The sequence below is a fragment of the Carica papaya genome, chromosome 3, assembly GCF_054855325.1.
Source record: "Carica papaya isolate Zhongbai chromosome 3, ASM5485532v1, whole genome shotgun sequence".
NCBI classification, from domain to species: domain Eukaryota; kingdom Viridiplantae; phylum Streptophyta; class Magnoliopsida; order Brassicales; family Caricaceae; genus Carica; species Carica papaya.
In genome coordinates, this window is record NC_142311.1 from 10,984,747 (window position 1) to 11,005,173 (window position 20,427).

General features: G+C 34.8%; 3 protein-coding genes across 3 annotated transcripts; all 3 read left to right on the forward strand.

Annotated features, from left to right (window-relative positions):
* The first annotated feature begins 601 nt into the window (after positions 1 to 601).
* On the forward strand, positions 602 to 2,991 carry LOC110808721 (uncharacterized). The gene is made up of 2 exons (XM_088215728.1): positions 602 to 1,258; positions 1,833 to 2,991. Exon 2 carries the CDS (start codon positions 1,977 to 1,979, stop codon positions 2,739 to 2,741), a length of 765 nt encoding a protein of 254 aa, XP_088071854.1. The 5' UTR covers positions 602 to 1,258; positions 1,833 to 1,976; the 3' UTR covers positions 2,742 to 2,991.
* Positions 2,992 to 12,139: 9,148 nt separating this feature from the next.
* LOC110808737 (nuclear transcription factor Y subunit B-3-like) lies at positions 12,140 to 13,630 on the forward strand. Its single transcript, XM_022034334.2, has one exon. It carries the CDS (start codon positions 12,757 to 12,759, stop codon positions 13,408 to 13,410), a length of 654 nt encoding a protein of 217 aa, XP_021890026.1. The 5' UTR covers positions 12,140 to 12,756; the 3' UTR covers positions 13,411 to 13,630.
* Positions 13,631 to 16,241: 2,611 nt separating this feature from the next.
* On the forward strand, positions 16,242 to 18,499 carry FLA2 (FASCICLIN-like arabinogalactan 2). Its single transcript, XM_022034333.2, has 2 exons — positions 16,242 to 16,852; positions 17,434 to 18,499. Exons 1-2 carry the CDS (start codon positions 16,340 to 16,342, stop codon positions 18,151 to 18,153), a joined length of 1,233 nt encoding a protein of 410 aa, XP_021890025.1. The 5' UTR covers positions 16,242 to 16,339; the 3' UTR covers positions 18,154 to 18,499.
* Positions 18,500 to 20,427: the final 1,928 nt, after the last annotated feature.

Consider the following 20,427-nt stretch of genomic DNA (forward strand, 5'->3'; position numbering starts at 1 on the left):
TCATCTTATATGTATATATATATATAATTATAATCATGAGATTAATTAATCTAATTTGATGCATGACGGCATTGGGTTTGTTAATTCTTTGTAATCTGATCACTTTAACGACTCCTAAGGATTTGCTTCAATCAGTTTCCACGAGATTACAATAATAATCAAGGCAAAATCTTCAGTATCTACTTATGAGAATATTTTTATTCCGAGACAAAATTATAAGTCGGTAGTGGTTGCAACTGAATATTCTACTTTCTACTAATGATTAAAAGATTTTTTTTTTCCTTTTTCTGGGAAAAAAAAGTCTGTTACTTCTTTTCTCTTCACTCTAAAAGTCTTTTGTTGTTCTTGAACTGCAAGCTTAATGGTTAATTTTCTTTCACACATGAAACTTAAATATAATTGACAACTAGCTAGCTGGTACTCTTTTTGAGATATATATACATATATATATGCGCTGTAAAGGTTTTGATGATTAAGCAGAGGAAAAAGCTTTGATAGTTGACTAGATGGGTCTTCTTGAAACTAGTATTATAAATAAACTCCACTAAAAATTCTTTCATAAATCTCCTGTGTATAACAGTACACTGGCTCAGAGAAATGAAGGCAATGATCTTTTCAGTACAGAAAATAAATAAATAGAGAGCTGGTCTTTTGAGATTATAAATATTTTAGAAATTATAAGTATTTTTTTTTTTTTAAAAAAAAGATGTTTGGTTTGAAGGAGAAATCAGCACATATAATAGAGGGATTCTTGACTCTTGAGTTCTCTGTCTTTTTCCTTTTCACTGTTCATAGAGGTAAAGGTATATATGGTATAATATAAGGTCATTGGGGGTTGCAGAGATATGGCAGGAGGAGCGTAATTTGTGTATATATATAATATACTTAATATATATGTTTCTGTTCTGGGTATCTACTGTTATTGTATAATAATATTTTTCAGTATTTGAAGATGGAGGGAAAGTGCCATGTGGTGAGCTCAGATGTCTGCACATGGCCTTCTCTTATTTCCAAGCTTTGAGACTGTAAACAAACTACAGTAAAACCTCAGCTCTCAACTCCTTTCCTTTTTTTTTTTAGTTTCAAGAGAATCAGTTGCAGAGGTTACCCTAGTAGATTGATGTTTATGATTTAAAAAACCCTCCCTGTTGGTAGGAAAGCCATGGGAAGTTGTGATCAGCCAACCCAGAAATTCAAGTAGTATCCTGCATATAGTACAGTACTTAAATGTATATAATTATAAGCTCAAAAACCATCTGTGAGTATCTTCTCTCTCTATCTCCTCTCTTCTTCTCTTTGCAAAAATACCCAGTTTCAGATTACCTGTTTACAGCCCACCAGGCACACTGATTTCTTTTTTCTTTGGAAAAAAAAAATTCTACCCTCCTTGCTCTGCAAATTGTGTAAAAAAATCATCCATTATATAACCCTACAATCTTTTTTTTTGTTGTTTTGTGTTTTCTATTGCTATATGAGCAAAGAAAAGCAGCTTTGAAGAATTTCAATTCTTCAGAGTAGCTCTTGATGTTTTCAGAGAAGCCCCTGCTTGTTTTCTTCAGTCTTTTAATTAGCACTTGTTCTTAGTTCAACTCCAATCAATATAAGAATTTTCCTATGTCATAATATTGTCCTATACTCTCTACTCTTTGCTCATGTACAGTACTGGACTGAAAGCAAGGAAAGAGGAAGACCCTACTTCTTTCTTGTCATTGTTCTAATCTTTTTCATACTTCTCATTCTCTCTTTGTTACAGTCTTGTTCTTTTTTATTTCCCTAATAAAGTACATATTTTTTCTTCTATATTCTCATCTCCTTCAACTTATTACCTGCAGATCTCCTCATCAGATTCTGAAAGAGAAGAAAATAAATTAATTTATGTGCTTATAGGCTTATTTCAAAAAGCGTCCAAGAGTTTTTTTTTTCTCCTGTTTTTCTTTCTCCAGTTCAGGAGGGTTGATAACATATTTGCAGATCAAATGGCTTCTTCTCTTTTGTGTTTCTTCAGAAGTCCATGGGTTCCTGCTTTTGCTCCATTACTGGTTTTTGCTCTTCTTCTTATCTTCGGCTTCGGGTTCTTGTCCAGTTTCCTCACATCAACACTTCTGATCTTGTACTCAACCCGTCTCTTCACATTTTCCAAGCAAATAACAAGGCCACCATTGATGGACAAACCAGTTACAGAAGAATCTTTCAGGTCGAATCTTGTTCAAGATAGTTCATCACCAGTTCCCGCTGGTGATATGATGATGATATCTAAACAGAAACCTGAAAGTGATGAGCCCATCTCAAAGCAGAAAGAAGATGACGGTGAAAGAGAAGATGATCGCCATGTGATGAGATCACAGGATTTGTCATCGGAAAGTGAAGGCTTGGATCAGTCGTCCACGACGGAGGATTCTGAAGCAGATTGGCCGTTTCGAGATAATACAGATCACAGCCTGGATTTCTCAGACGGATCCATTTCCGACGAAGACAGCCTCATCGAAATCGCCCTCCCAAGCGGGCATTACGTGGGTCATCATGATCACAAGAAAGAAGAAGAAGAAGGCAAGTTGAGTTTGCAGCAGAAGTTCATGCCAGATTATTATAACCTGCCACCACCATATCCCATTTGGAAGCAACACAGTCTGATGGAGCTTCTTGCAGAGTTGAATGAGATGATGAATGAGGAAGAGAACTTGATTGAGATCGACATATCAATGGGCTCCATTAAATGTCCAAGGTTTGAAATTGAAGCTTAAATCATGATGGCTAAATTGGTTATAATTACTTTTTGATCCTAGCTGTTGGGATTTGTTAGATCTTTTATAATGTTTTTGTGAACTGTGAAACTGATTTCATTGGTTTCAATTTACGTTTGGCTGCCCAGAAAACTTTGGATACTTATTAAAGCTGCCTGTATGGTCCTTGCTCCTTTAATTTTCTCTCAATGTTTCATTAAAGTGTTTTTTTTTTTGGATAAAGAAAGAAAGAAAGAAAGGTTGAAGACCATGGCCAGTTGATGGAATTCCACTTTCATTTCTTTTTCCACTGCAGGATCCTCCTTTTTGTTATCCATTTAGCATATATTCAATTATGTTGCTTCAACCTAACATTTTGGTGGGTCCATAAAAAAAAAAAAAACTTAGATTTAAGAAATTCTACAATGTATCATATGACATACTGTTAAATCTTAGTCTAGCTTGCATAATTATATACACTAATATAGTCGGAACAATATTTGTTGATAATTCGAATTTCAGTTTTTTAAGGTACATATTGCTTTAGTAATAGAATTTTGTATATATTTGATCAAGATAATTAGATGTATTATGATTAGAATTATTCCTCTAAAAAACATATTTTCAAAGAGATCAATTCCCTTAATTGTCTAACAAAGAACTAAGTTAACCCATCAAGGGTAAATATTATTTGTGTAATATATATATATATATATATGAATAAGTGTAAAATGGATTTGGCTATGTTGAATTAAGTTGGTGATGGATGGAGTGTCTAAGTAAACTTTAAAAATTGCAGAGATAGGATTGATAAAGCAAAATTAAAGAAGACAAGAGTTGAACTTGAAAAACTGTTTTGGAAATTGATACGAATCAGCCTTAAATAGGCTTTACAACTACTAACAACTAAATTATTATTCCTATAAAATAAGAAACAATAATCCACTAACATAAATTGAAGTGCTAAAACTTACGAATGATCAAAACAATACCATAAAAATTTCTAACAAATCAAATATCTTAACAAACAATTAAAATTACTGTTAACATTCCCTCCCTTAAACTGATATCTGGATAAATCAGTTTAGGAACTAGTTTCTAACAACTCCAGCTAAGCTTGGTTTTGAGCAATTTCCTTTGAAGAGCATACTCCAAGCATTCTTCGAAGCTTAACAAAGACTACTTGTTTGAGTGGTTTAGTTATAATATATGCCACTTGATGTCGACTTATGCAAAACTTCAAATCAATTCTTCCATTGTTGCAAAGATCACAAAGAAAATGGAACCTAACATCAGTGTGCTTGCTTTTTTCATGTAAAATTGAATTTTTGAAAAGTTTAATTGTTGAAACACTATCACAAAAGATTGTTGTAGAACCTTGTTGCTGAATATGGAGTGTTTCCAACAATCTTCTTAACCATATGGCTTGACATGAGCATATTACTATTGCAATAAACTCTATCTTTGTACTGGACAAAGTAACAATTTATTACTTATTCGATGACCATGATACAGCCCCAGAACCCATCAGAAAAATAAATCCAGATGTACTCTTCCTATCATTCAAGTCACATGCAAAGTCATTATCAGAGAATCGAATCAATTTTTCAATTGTATTAGCTACATAAAGAATTCTGAAATCATTTGTGCCTCTTAAGTAACGAAAAATTCTTTTTGCTATAGAGAAATGATTCTCAGTTGGATTCTCCATGTACCGACTGATTAAACTAACGTCATACATGATGTTAGGTCTAGTTGAAGTGAGATACATTAAACTTCCAACAATTTTCTTGTACAAGTTGGCATTTATCTTCTTCCGTCCATCTTTCATCAACTTTAAGCCAACTTCAATTGGAGTGAAAACTGAATTACAGTTCTTCATACTGAACATGTCCAAAATCTCATGAACATACTTCTTTTATGAAAGAAAAATACTAGCTGGTGACTGTATAACCTCAAGACCGAAAAAATAATGCATTATTCCCAAATTACTTATATCAAATTCAGTCATCATATTCTTTCTAAATGCATTAATCATGACTATATCATTTCTGGTATTTATCAAGTCATTAACATACAAATATACAAAAAGCATTGAACTATTATCACCAAGCTTTGTAAAAAGTGTATGTTCATGATGATATTTAAAAAAACCTTCTTTAGTAAAATGGGCATCTATATGACTTTACCAAGCTCTTGGAGCTTGCTTTAGTCCGTATAAAGCCTTTTTTAATTTGTATACCTTTTCTACTCTACCTTTCTTCACATATCCAAGGGGCTGGTCAACAGCTCACAATGTAAGAAAGCCGATTTCATGTCCAATTGATAAATGGACCAGGAATTCTGGGCAGCCATGGACATCACCAAACGAATTGTATCCATACTCGCAACTAGAGCAAATACCTCCTTGTAATCAACTCCGAATTCTTGTTGATACCCATTCATAACAAGTTGCACCTTGTACTTGTCTATGCTGCCATCCTTGTTTAGCTTTATTTTGTAAATTTATTTTACTCCGATGGATTTGTTCCCATTTAGAAGCTCTACCAATTCCCATGTATTGTTTTTCTCTATGAATCTCATCTCCTCATCCATGGCATTTTGCCATTTTGAATCTTTTACAGCTTCTTGAAATATAAGGGGATCATAATCTGCAAATAATGCAAAATGGGTGAGAGGATCTTCAGATTGATCAATTCTAGGTACCTCATAATCTGTCAGTTGGCCTTCTTCGAGCAACTGAGAACATAACTCAGCTATTATTTCATTTTGCTCATCCATAACTGGTTCATTTTGGGCATTTTCAAAGGCAATATATGCTGAAACATGCTGTTGTGGGGGATGATATATTTCTACACCATTTTTTTCATCAAAGCTGGTTGGAATTTATTTTTCAAAAGCAATTTTGTCCCATGATCAGAACTGATTCTCATAAAAAATAACGTCGCAACTGATCAGAATTTTCTTAGTACTAGGATTATAAGTCTTTAATTGATTACTAACATCAAGAAAAATGCATTTATCTCCCTTGTCATCTAGCTTCCTTCTCTTCTTATGTGGAATATGGGTCTATGTAATACACCCAAATATTCTAAAAATGATCTATAGTTAGTCATTTTCCACTCCATGCTTCCTTAGAGTCATGCTTTGCACTGTAAATGTGGGACTTCCGTTCAAAATATGAATACTCCAACTAACTACTTCATACCAAAAAACTTTTTGGAACACTACTGCTACTTAATAGACTTCGCACCATATTCATGATAATGCGATTTTTCCTCTTACAAACTCCATTTTGCTGGGGTGAATAGGCTGCTGCAAATTATCTCCTTATTCCATGAACCTCATAGAAATTTACAAATTTATGTGAGTTTTATTCTCCTCCACAATTTGAAAATTTGAATGAAAACCTTTTATAGCATTGTCAACCTCATTCTCAACAAGTGCTTTAAAGCTTTTAAAAGCTTCACAAGTTTTAGATTTGTCCTGTAAGAAATACACCTAGATTTTTCAAGTATAATCATCAATGAACGTTATAAAATAACGTTTACCATCACTAGATGTCAGATTGAGGGGCCTGTAAATATCAAAGTGAACCAGCTCCAACACACTTTTTGCTCTCCATGACTTCTCTTGTAGAAATGGATTACGGTGTTGCTTGTTAACAACGTATTTTTCACAAACTTGAGAAGGAATGGCAAGTAGAGAAAGACCCATCACCATATCCTTTTAATGGAGAGTATTTAATCCACTAAAATTCAAGTGGCCATATCGAAAATGCCAAAGCCATGAAGAATTCTTCACTTCAACCATCAAACAAGTTTGAACAACTTGTATTTTTAATGGGAACAACCTGTTTGCACTCATTTAAATAATAGCAATAGCACCCTTTGCAGGATCATAAATTTCATAAGCTCCATTTTGAATGGTTATAATATAATATTTTTCTTATAATTGACCAATACTTAACAAATTGCTTTTCAAGTCAGGAACATATAACACATTAAAAATAGTCTCCACAAAGCCATTCTTGGTGTTAATGTTAACATCACATTTTTTCCATTTTATATATTTTAGAACAGTCACCAAAACTGACAGTTGAATGAAAGCTTTCATTTAAATGAGAAAAAATTAGACTTACTACCACACATGTGATTGTTGCAGCCCGTATCCACATACCAAACTTCAAAGACAGGTTCCTCGTTAATTTGAACAGTCATCAATAAAGTCTCAGTTTCTTGATTTTTTTATAAATTTGATTTCTTCCCCTTCTCTTTGTCATTGGGCATCTTGGTGTAACATTCGGATCAATAGTGACCAAATTTATGACACGTATAGCACTCAATTTTGGATTTGTCAAAATGCTGACCCTGTCCTCTTCCTTTGTTTCGAGGTTGTTCATCATCAGCTTTGGAATTCTTGCTGCTATTTTTGTTGTCTCGATCTCCCCTTCTTCTTCCTTTGCCTCTTCCTTTAAAATTTGAGGAATGATTAAAAGTAGAAGTCTTTAAAGCTTGCTCCTTTGTAGTTGAATTGCGATTCATTTTATGTTCATGCACAAGCAAGGAGCTTTGTAATTCATCAAGAGAGAGTGCATCTATATCTTTAGATTCCTTAATTGAGCAAACCACATAATCGAAGTTTGGTGTTAGTGAACGCAAGACTTTCTCTACAATGGTTTTTTCACCATGAAACCACATTTCATTACTTATCTCCTTGGTTCTTGCAAAATAATTTATAATAGACTCTTCATCCTTCATTTATAAAGTCTCAAAACCCTGTCTCAGGGTTTGAAGCTATGCACGCTTAACTTTTGCTAAACCTTGATATTTATTTTTTTATTGAATCTCAAATTTGCTTGGCGTTATCTTTGCATAAGATGGTCTCTAAGACTGAAAGATCAATAGCCTAAAATAAGTAATTCTTTGCTTTCAGATCCATCAACTTTAGTCTTTCATTTTCTGTTTTCTGTGCTTCAGACACAGTTGTTCCACTTGTTGGTTCTGGTATCCCTTCTGAAACGACTTGCCAATACTCCTTTGATCTGAGAAAATTTTCCATCAGTATGCTCTATTGATCATAATGACCATCGAAACAAGGAATTGCAGGTTATACAAAGTTTTCAGATGCCATTGATAACAATCTGATAATACAAAAGAAAGTTACTACTTTTCTTATACGAATCAGAAACTTGTGGCTCTGATATCACTGTCAGGTAAACTTTTAAAATTACAGAGATAGAACTGATAAAGTAAAATTAAAGAAGATAATAGTTGAACTTGAAAAACTACTCTGGAAATTTATAACGGCCCCGAAAATTTAAAGAAAATGTATGTATTAAAATTTCTAAGTGCGGAAGCAAAATAAAAATTCTGATTAATATCCCTTACACAATAACTAAAACGTATTAAACGTATAAAAGAATAAACTAACTGAAGTAAACAGTAGTAATGAATGCTATAAATAAATCTATGAAATCCTTAGTCATCTACTCGCCGTCTTCATGCAGGACAGGCTCGGGAACCAAGTCCTCCTGATCTAAAATGGTTAAGTAATGAATGAGCTACACTAGTCCAGTAAAGACATCATACTATTTCACTACCGTAGGAGTAAAGATTGGTATAAAACAAAAAAAACGACCAATTGAGTATAATTTATAGCAAACTCATTTATCAATAATAAAAACTTTTACTGTCTACTTACCTCGGTGATATTCATAAAAACAATTTATTAAAATAATTAACTCATAAACATCATAAAATCATGTACACTTTATAACATAACACATATTAAACTCTCATTTATCAATCATCAGACAAAAATTTTCCTATTTTATCAACCTACTAGTATCCATGGGGATCCATAGGGGGTCCCCGCTACACGTGAACTATTCACATTAATAACTTGATTCCAGGGCCGTCCCCATACCTCGTCCAGTATGAGAGTGAAACGGGTCGTCCCATACCTCATCCGGTATGGGCGCCAAAACACATAAGGTCTCCATACCCTGTCCGATATGAGAGACAATGTTCTCGATAGGGTTTCCTACAAACCCGGTTCGTCCACTATCTTCCAGGATAGCTAGTTAGGCTGTCGACATCATCTATTTATCAATTCACATACATTTTTTCATTTTCTTTGGTCTCAATTATTCAATCAAACATAAACACGTAAACCAGTCATGAATACCAAACAAGACAACAACGGGTTCACAATAATTCAAATCATAATAAACGAAACTATAGAATAAACATATCAAATACTATACTGCATTTAAAACTATAAAATAGATCAACAATAACTGACCGAAAAATACATCAGATTCGGGCTTCATTAGCAACTTTAATTAATTATACACAAATCATAAAATACTGTTTATTCATTTATTGAGCTTTAATACCGTGATAGAAAATAGGGTGAGAAATCCTTACTTGTTTCGGAGTCTGAAATCGGGTTCTCACTGCGCCTACGAGCTGTCCCTAGATTCCATGAATTTCTTTCCCCGGGAACCAAAATACACTTCCGGTACCTACACATATCCGGAAAAAATTCAAAAACAGTCCCAAGGCCTACTAAATCATTTTCAGAACTCCGGCATGGCGGTTCCGCCGTGCTCCGACGACGGCGCTGCCGCTCGCTGCTGCGATATGCTTCGGGTTGGCTGTTTTCGAACGTTTTAGGCCGAATTTGACCAAACTTGCATTGGTTTCTTCGATAAAACAACCCTAGGGCCCTCGATGGGCCAAAAAATCACGAAAAATCGAGACTTACCGGCGGCGGAGCTCTCAAGTGCGGCGGCTTCTCTGGTGCGAGTCGTGATTCGATGTTTTACTCCGGTCAACCTGTAGAGAAAAGGACGGTGATCACAGTGGTGTAAAAATTGTATCGAACGGGAACCAGGAAGGGCCTCATCGGAGGCAAAAATCGAGGGAAGTCGCGGCGGCCCCGCTGGGCTTCGGCAGTGTTTTTCGGCCGATTGGCTGGTGGTTTGGCTCCGATTTGGCCATAGGTGGATTTAGCATCAAAAAACGAGCCAAGAGGAGAAATTTTACCTCGTTTGGCAGTCGAAAATTCCTCCAGTGCGGCGGTGGGTGGCGACAGCCGGTTCCTCCGGTGACTGGGTTATTTTCTTCGGCGAGGGTACTGGCGGCTAGGGTTTGGGGCTGGGTGGGGGTGAGGTTATTTATAACCTTCCCCTTTTAATCTCAACCGTCCATCACGTTTTAATTTGGGTCGTTCGATCGCGATTAAAATAGGAATAAATTAGGACCGTCCATCGCGATGCGATCTGGGTCGTCCGTGCGTGATTCAATCTGGACTGTCTGCACGTGTGAGATCTAGGTCGTCCATGCGCGCGGGAACGGATCTGAGCCGTCTGATCGCGTGCACGCGGATCACTCACGTGGCCCCGTCCCGCGTGGCTTCCCACGTCAGCGTTCTTTCCACGCGACGTATCCTGGTTGGCTGGGGCTGCTGACCGGGTTGCTGACGTGGTATATCTTTTTTAAATTATATTTTGACTACCGGTTTTCGATTTTCTTTTCAAAAACATCTCCAGAATCCAAATTTTTACCCATTTTTTCGAAAATCATTTTCAATTAACTCCCAAAAATAATTTTACATAATTTTATCATTATTTTTATTTTTTTCTATTAAATTAAATTAAATTAAATTAAACATATAATTATTACAAAATAAATTAACTATTAAAAAAATAAAATAAAATCCAAAAAAAAATTCCAGTACAAAAATAAAAATAGTTTTGTGGTGTTACAAAATTGATACGAATAAGCCTTATAAATATGCTTTACAAACAATAACAACTAAACCATAATTCCTATAAAACAGAAAGCAATACTCCACTAACATAAACGAAAGTGCTAAAACTTAGAAACAATCAAAGTAATACCATAAAAATCTATAACAAATAAAATATCTTAACAAACACTAAAATTACTGTTAATATGGAGACTATTCAAGAGGAAGTAATTTGATTCTACTATTTTGTATTTGGACTTATATATGATGTGAGTGAGACTCACTGTTGATCTCCTAGCCATGGCCATGGATTTGATCATGATATATGTAAGATCAACAGTATGCAGCAAAAGATGAATGGAAGATCAAAATAAAAGAGGCATCACATTAGAAGATATATATATATATATATGTTACATATACTGGTTTCCATAAGATTTGATATGTTCACCCTCCTTAACAATTTTTTTCATCAACTCAACTATCGTATTGTAATGTTGTGCAATTCACTCCATTCTAGTTAAAGTTAGGGTTTAAAACATGTTACCTTCAATTCAATTAAATCTAAATTGTATCACAAAACTAAAGATAAATCAATATTAAATATATTTCTTTTTAATTCCAAGCTGATACTTTACTAAAAAGCTAGACTTTATACCTTTTTTTTTCCTCCTCTTATTTAGTTCCTCTTGCCATACATTTCTGTGTAATTTACTTTGAAATCAAGTAATTTTAATTATCATAATATTAGTTTATATAATTTATTTTAAAAATCATTTTATTCCAAAATATATATATATATATATATATTTTTTATTTGAACCTACACTCAACTTTAACAATTTTTTAAGACACTTTAATTTAATGGTTATGTTTTTTTTTTAGTATTTATAAAGTTAATATTGATTTCTATTCTATTTCAGTTTTTATCTTATACAAATTATTTTATATTAAAAAATAATTTTATTCGATCACCTGAAATTAATTGTCCCCATACTACATGTAAAACTGACATTCACATATACGTATATCCACTTAAACCCATGCCGCTATTCTAAGAGGATGCAGATATGCACCATCTTCCTCCGCACGAATCCTATGCCCACATTGTATGTAACCAGTCTGCAGTCTGCATTTATATGTATGTATATATACATATACATATATATATATATATATATATTCTCACACACCCACACACACACACACGCACACGCACACGCACACGCACACGCATATATATATATATATAATGACATATAATTATACTTACAAAACAAGAAACTGTCTTCAAAAAAGTTCGCTCCGCTTTTTTTTTTTTTTTGAAAAAAAAATCTTTATGTATAAATAAATCATATATTCTCAGGCATAGTTGGAAAGGCAAATCATACTACCCTGTCGTTCACTTTTCTTTTTTTTTTTCTGAATAAAGAACCTGCTTAATTCACTAATTTTCTTTAAAATTTTCGCATATTTTAAAGTATTAAAAAATTAATTATTATTTTTTCTAAAAAACTAAATAGACATTATATTTTTTAAAAAAAAAATTTATTTCTTACAATCGTTATCTAAAAATTATCTCGGCAAAATTATTTAAACTCATCATCTTTTTATGCCATTCGTAATTTATTAAATTTTTTTAAAGGACATGTCTGTCCAAAAGCCCGTGTCATGGCACTGTAATACGTAGGCCGAACCTCATCTCACATATTGCACGTGCGACATCAATGGTTCAACCGATTCCACGTGTAACTAACCATACGATAGGATATGGATTATAAGCCGTAGCTAACAGCTCCAGCCAAGCCAAAAAACAAAAGCCGCAGCAGCCGCCTGAAGATTCTAACTTCTAACCCCATCCATCAAGTGTCCTTCTACTCGCCGTCGGATGTTAGGACCCCACATCCCATCCGACGACTATTCTCAACTCCACGTATTCCCCTCTTATCGACAAATAAACGGTCATGACCTAACCACGTGTCGCGAAGGATGTATTATTAGCCCGTGGATCCAACGGACCCCAACAGCCTTCCTCTCCTCCCTCCTTACTCCTTCCTTCCTTCCTTCCTTCCTTCCCATCACGCCTCTCTGCAGCCTCCCCCCACACCACCACGCTCTCCACCGGTCTCCGACCAACCCGAATTTCCCACAATACTCCCTCCTTCTTGATCCAGTTACCATCGAACGCCGATAATTAAGTAAGAGGTGCAAGCTAATTTTGGAATTTGGTTTTTGTTTTCTGATTTTCTTTTTTAGTGTGCGGGAGTCGGGGGTGGTGATGGCGGACTCCGACAATGAATCGGGAGGAGGGCAGAACAACAGCAGCGCCGGCGGAGAGTTGTCTGCGCGGGAGCAGGACAGATTCCTGCCGATCGCCAACGTCAGCAGGATCATGAAGAAGGCATTGCCGGCCAACGCCAAGATCTCCAAGGACGCTAAGGAGACGGTTCAGGAGTGCGTGTCTGAGTTCATCAGCTTCATCACCGGCGAGGCCTCCGACAAGTGCCAGCGCGAGAAACGCAAGACCATCAACGGCGACGATCTGCTCTGGGCCATGACCACGCTGGGATTCGAGGACTACGTCGACCCCCTCAAGCTCTACCTTCAGAAGTACAGAGAGATGGAAGGCGAGAAGACCTCCCTCGGCCGGCAACCAGACAAGGAGGGACCCTCTGGCGGCTCTGGTTCCGGCGGGCCTTCGGGTGGCGGTTCAGGGTCGGGTGGTGGCCCCGGCTCAGGAGTAGGAGGAGGCGGCGGCGGGTATAACGGGGGAGGGGGCATGTACGGAGGAATGGTGATGATGGGGCATCATCAGGGACACGTGTACGGCTCTGGTGGGTTCCATCATCATCATCATGTTGAGATAGGCGTGACGAAGAGTGGGGCCGGCGTCGGTTCAGCTAGCGCTAGTGGCGCTGTTAGGTCAATGTAGGTAGGTGGGTGCTTCAACCTTGGATGGGTCTCTAAAAGTACTTGTCACATACTCTTGCTCTTCGCTTCTTTTAGCAGCAGTAATTAATTTTTAAATGTGGGGGGGTTGGTAATTATATAAAATATTTAATGAGAATTAACTTTGTTGAGAGTCTTAAAAGATGTTTGAAATTTGGAAGGGATAAAAGTAATTTGTGTATTGTATAAAGTAAAAGTGAAAATGGAATGTGTTTTGGGTAAAGAAAGAGTTGAAGAAGAAGTGACAGTTAGTTGACGGTTGAGTTCTGACACAGATGGGGGGAAAGGGGGTGTTTGTTTGTTTGGACATGTTTCTATTTTTAAGGGAAACTGTCTTCTCACTACTCTAAAACCAGATCTTTGCCATATGTCTGACTGACTGACTGACTGACTGACTGCCTTCCTTCCTTCTAAATTGGGGAAACAGTCCATTTCATTCACCATTTCCTCTTTTTTTCTTGTCATGTTTCCAATCAAGAGCAGATAATTGCTTCTTATTTAAATTTGATGATAGAAGATCTGGGTTTGGTGAGAATGTATGTAGAATCTTTAGCAAAGAAATGCGTGTATTTTTCTTCTTTTTTTTGTTTACTTTTGTTTTGTGGTGTACTTCAACAACAAACAAATGTCAGCTGGTCGTTAAGCGCAGTTTCCCCCCCCACATCACTTTGAGAGCTGAGCCACGCACCAACTTAATCCGTGTTTTTAATTTATTTTTAAATTTGAGTTAGAGGATATAAATCTCAATCACCTGTAATTTCTTCTATAAGAATTTATTATGTATTAATTTCTCATTTATAAATTTTAAAAATTAAGTATTTTATGAGGACTTGATGAAGTTTCCAAAAAAAATGCGTCTTTAATCTGAGAGAACCAAATTGCTTTTAAGTTGTTATGATCTATTTGAGTTTGCTCTCCTTTTCTACTTTGGAGGTTGTAACAATCTATATATTTCCTTGTAAAAATTATTTCCCATTGCCATGCAAAATATAAATAAATAAAAAAAGTACGTAATTTGAGAATAAATGAAATTTTGATATATATTTGTGTGTGTATATACACAAGAGAGAACATCTAATAATGAAAGGAAGGAAAAATAGGCCACTAACTTTATAGTTACAATTGTATAAAACGGGCCCAAATAAACACATCAGTTTTGTAGAACCGATACATTCATAAATCATTTTTCCAACAACTCTCATTGTCATAAATAACCAATATTCTATTTATTTTGTATTTTTTTTTTACGATAATTCTTAATTTCACTTTTTTTTTTCAAATTATTTATTAAATTTTATTTTTTTATCCTTAATTTAGAAATATTAATAATCAATAATTAAACCAAATGTTAAATAATTATACGATAATTACTCAGCCAACCTTAGAATTTTTATTTTGTAATTAAAGGGCAGCCCAGTGTGTCTCGGATACCTGATATGTTACAGGTTGCTAATGTAGCAAACATCCGTAAAACCGTGGGGGTATCAAATCACACACGGACACCCTGAATCATACAAACAGAGGCCTTGTGCGAAAGCAAAGTTGTAACCGTCATCGAACAATAAAAGAATGGGGATGATTGCTGCCGACGTGGAATACTCTTAGCACCGCTGTTCACGTGGCCTTACCTGATTCGGCATCTTAACATCCACTCTAGCTGTCCTTCTGTACAGGTGGCTACCGACAATTCGTGGACCCCATACCCCCTAATCTCCAATTACAAAAATTTTCTACCTTCATTTTTTTTACTCACTCTCTTAATTACAACACTTTTAAATTAATTACTTTGGACCAACAAACAATAATTTGTTATAAATTAATAATAAAATGGAGGATACATTATGTGCATATTGTTGAAGGGAATAAACTATATATATATATATATACGGGCCCGGTTTATCTTGTCCTCTTATACAAAAATTACATTAATAATTTTTGTTTTTAAATGACAGGAAACCTGTTGCTTTCTCTCTATATAATAAATTTGATTAATTATTATTATATATAATAACATTAAGAATTAAATTTACACCGTGCAATTTATAGTTTCACCATAGATTTGGGGGGGGCGGGGGGTCAACTTGTATAATTGGAGAGGTGGGTGCGGTGGTGGCCTGGTGATTAGGCTCCCAAAGGTCCATAATCAACACATAAATATATTATATTGATTAGAGAAAATTAAGGGCCCGGTCCATTCTTTCTGTCGGTGGTGCTGATACAGACAAACCTTTGCTTGATTCCATCTACAAACTCCCAGCTAGCCAACTTTAGACGTTGATGTAGACTCTTATTTCTCCATTAAATTATTATTACTCTTAATTAATTACCCAAAAAATATCAAATATAGATTAAATTGTCAAGAAATAGATGAGCTTCATATTATTTTTAATAATTAAAAAAGAAGCTACCGACAGATATAATTATTCTAAGAAAAAATTGGAACAATTATTTCTCCAAAGAGTATCCATAGCTTCTTCGCACATGTTATGTACCCGTAAAACATGTCTACTAAATTATAAATTTTAATCCAATAAAACGATTCGTTTTAGATGAATAGTTCGTACAGAGATCATTTTAAATTTTATCACACATTAAAATATACAGCAAACCTTAATTAACGAAAGGTTAAAACTAAACTTCTCCATTTTTGGGTCATTAGCCATATCATTAGGGCATTGGTGTGGGTCCCTCGATAGAGAAAAAGAACGGTATCATTTGGGACCCACTTCAAGGATGTGGGGCCCCTTCGTACCCACTGCCAAGCTGGCATTGAATCAGTCAATATATATTCACACACCCCCCCCCCCAATCTACTCCTCACTCAGTCACTCCCATTTTAGGCCTTCACGTTATCCTTCCACTACCCAATAACAAAATACACACAGAAACCAACCCCCACCGACAAAACAAAGATGCGCCACGCGCCGCCACTCACCATCCTCGCGCTCTCTCTCTTCCTCCTCGTCTTCTCTCCCTCCGTCAGCGCGCATAACATCACGCGCATACTCGCCAAACACCCTCAGTTCTCAACATTCAACCACTACCTGACGGCGACGCACCTAGCCTCCGAGATCAATCGGCGGTTGACCATCACAGTCCTTGCTTTGGACAATTCTGCAATGTCGCTCCTCCTGGCGAAGCAGTACTCAATCTACACTCTACGTAACATTCTCTCTCTCCATGTTGTGGCCGACTACTTCGGCGCTAGGAAGCTGCATCAGATCAGCGGCGGCAGCACCCTGACTTCCACTTTGTTCCAGGCTACCGGCTCCGCTTCCGGAACCTCAGGCTACATCAATATCACTGACCTTAAAGGTGGGAGAGTGGCTTTCGGTGCTGAAGATAACAATGGGAAGCTCGATTCTCTCTTTGTCAAGTCTTTGGTTGAGATGCCTTACAACATTTCCGTACTACAGATCAGTCAGGTACTGATTCATATGGATTCATTATTAATTTCTTCTTCTGTTTCAAATTATATACGCTCTGCATTTAATAGTTTAACTTGGTAATTAATTTTTATAAATAAAAAACTTCAGCCGGTATAAGTCGATTATTCGACGTTTCTGGTGGTTTGAATAAGATCTTTGAAATGGAAAATTATTTTGATATGCTATTAAAAGGGATTACTGATGATTGTGATAGATTTAATCAGTTTTCTTGGTTCTGGATCTGAAATATGTTGAGCGTGTCTTTCAGTAGTTAAAGTTTCCTGAAGAATTTAAAATCGACAATAACTATATACACCGACTTTTTACATCAGAAAAATAAATGATAAACTTTAAGAATTTAAATAATCAGCTGCGAAATTTAAAAAGACAACAAAAAAAGTTCATGAAGGTATAACATTTTTCAAGAATTAGTCAATTTAGAAAATGATGGTTGTTATATAAAAAAACAAAGAAATTAATATCAACTTTTATTATTATAAAAATGAAAATTTGTTAATAATTATGCATTAAAGATCCCTAGATGTTGTCTGTTTAAAATTTGGGCATGTGGTTATCAGTCCCTGAGTTCGCCTGAAGCCGAGGCGCCGACAGGAGGGCCAAGCGATGTGAACGCGACAGCCATCATGCTGAAACAAGGCTGCAAAACCTTCGCCAATTTGTTGATTGACACCGGAGCCGACACGACTTTCCAGGAAAACGTTGACGGAGGACTAACGGTGTTCTGTCCCACCGACGAGGTTCTAGACAGTTTCATGCCCAGATACAAGAACTTGACGGGTCCCCATAAGGTGGCTTTACTCTTGTATCACGGCGTTCCCGTTTACCAGTCTCTGCAGACACTGAGGTCGAGTAACGGAATCATAAACACCCTGGCAACCGACGGCGCCAGCAAGTTTGACTTCACCGTGCAAAACGACGGCGAGGACGTGATGTTGAAGACCAAGGTTGTGACGGCCAAGATATTGGGAACGTTGAAGGATGAGGAGCCGTTAATCGTCTTCAAGATCAACAAGGTTTTGTTACCGAGGGAGTTATTCAAGACTGCGCCGGAGGAGGATGAGGCGCCGGCGCCTAAGAAGGCTCCAGGGAAGAAGCATAAACACGCGGCGGCTTCTTCCGATGACGAAGCTAAGTCACCGGAAGCCGATGGACCCACGGACGAATCCGCTGATTCGACGGCCGACGATACGGACGAAAACGGAGTGGCGAGATTGGAGGGTGGAAGATTGGTGATGGCACTTTTGAGTTTGTGCGTAGGGGTGCTGTCGATGTGTTGAGAAGGTCAGATGGGTTGGTGACACGTGGCACGCTGTAACAGCCTGTCGTTCCACTTATTGCCCGCTTTACAACTTTGTAAACAGTAATTTAAATATTTCTGGTGGACAGTTGTCATTGGAGTCTGGTTTTGGTGGGATATTTTATTTGATTTAATTTTTTTTTTTTTTTTTCACCACCTTTCTTTGCTTCTTATTTCTTGCGAGGAAAAAAGATTAATAATGAAGCCACTTGGGTGGGCTGTTTAGATTTTTTGTATTTTTAAATTTTATAATTTTATATTTGTCATTTTCTGTATGTATAAATGATGTTGAGTTTGATCTGTAAATGCACACTGGTTTCTTGTTCTTTTGCCCTTTATACATATATATATATATATATATATAAATAAGCTGAGTTTTGGGTCAGCTGTGCATTATTATATGTTTTTGAGGAAAATGGAGATAGAGAGCTGTGCAGTATCTACGTTGATAAATGAATTTCTTATGTAGTTGGTGATTGTATTGGGAAAAATAATATACATTTAATGGCGCATCGCTACGGCTGTCAGTTTTAGTAGCTGTTGAGGGCGTACTTCCCTAGCTTCCTTAAATGTTACTTGAGATGTGAGCGCACTTCGATTCTTTGGCTAAGTGAACTTTGATTCTCTTGTGTTTATACCCAGAAAAATATTTTTTAAAAAATTTTATATATTTTATTAATTAATTACTATTTATACATTAAGAATATTTTCAATAAAAATATATAGAATATTCATTTTGATTTAAATTCATAATTTTTTTATAAAATAAAAAATATTATACAATTGAATCAAGAATTAAATAGTTCAAAGTAGTTTATAGTGCATAATTTGGATAAATTTAATACAGTTATATTCTAACTAAATAATATTAATATATTTTGAAAAATGTGAATGTAACATTCTAACAAATATTTAATTTTAAAACTAAGTGCACCTAGATTATAATTAATTAGTATTGATACAAATAATATTTATTTTTTAACGTGAATATTTTGGGAGTAAATATATTAATTATAACATATAATTTTATCTTATTTTAACTATTTACTGTATACATAGTAAATTAATTGTACACGTAGTAAATATATAACAATCAATTAGTTATATTTCATAATTAATAAATGTACAATTGAAAATGTTATTAATGTTTTAAAAATAAATAAATTTAGTAAGATTTTCAAACCATAACAAATAATTCAATATTAACGACAAAGCCGCCATGCACACATAATCAATACATTTATGCTTAACATACTATTATTATATTTTAAAAATAAGAAATGTTAAAATATATTTGAAATATATTTTTCAATCACTTATCTTTTACCAAATATTTTTTGTTTAAATTTTTTAAGTATAAAATGGAATTCTTCAATCTTTCTTTGATATTTATACAAAAAAATAAATGTACAGTTAAAAGCTATATTTTTTATCTGATCTGAAAGAACGAAATAAAAAATGTTGTGACCATTGATTTTTCTCTTATTTAAAAAAACACTTAATTTTCAAAATAAAAGTACTCATTTTCATAGATTAGTAGTTTTGTTCAACATGATTTAAAAGATGTTTTTTATGATTAAAACATAGAGATTCACTATCTTTATATGTCATTTTTAAAATGTTTCCTTAGTTTCCTTTTTTTAAAAAAAAAACAATAATATGCATCTTATGTATTAGTTAACTTTGGATATGAAAGTTTTGTTAGAAAAACATAAAATCACATAATATGATTAGAATTTAAACTTCTCTATAACTAAAGTATATGCCACCTAATTACATTATTTAAGAATTTAAGAAGGCATATAGGAAGATATGAAAAGGATTACATAATCCCACTTTATCTATCAAGCTCTGTGATATACTAATATTATAATATATTATCCTATTCAATAATAATTTTAGTTTAATAGAATATATAAAATATTTTATCTCTCATTCCCACTAAAATTGCATAATATTAATGTATTTCGACTTTTTATAATAACATCTATGATATTAGAGACCATAATGGAAAGTGTATTTAGTAGTCTTAATACATTAATCATGTTTTTTGGATTATTATGATCTATTTGTGAACTCAAATACATATGCTTTGTCATTGTCCAATTTCTATCTTAACATTTTTTAACAATTATCTTTTTTTTATTATAATATGCTAAATATAGGTAGACTTATAGGTTATTTCTCGATTATTTAAGTTATAACGAAGACCATGTATATGTATATATGCTTGTCAACACGTGTATCTTTTGAT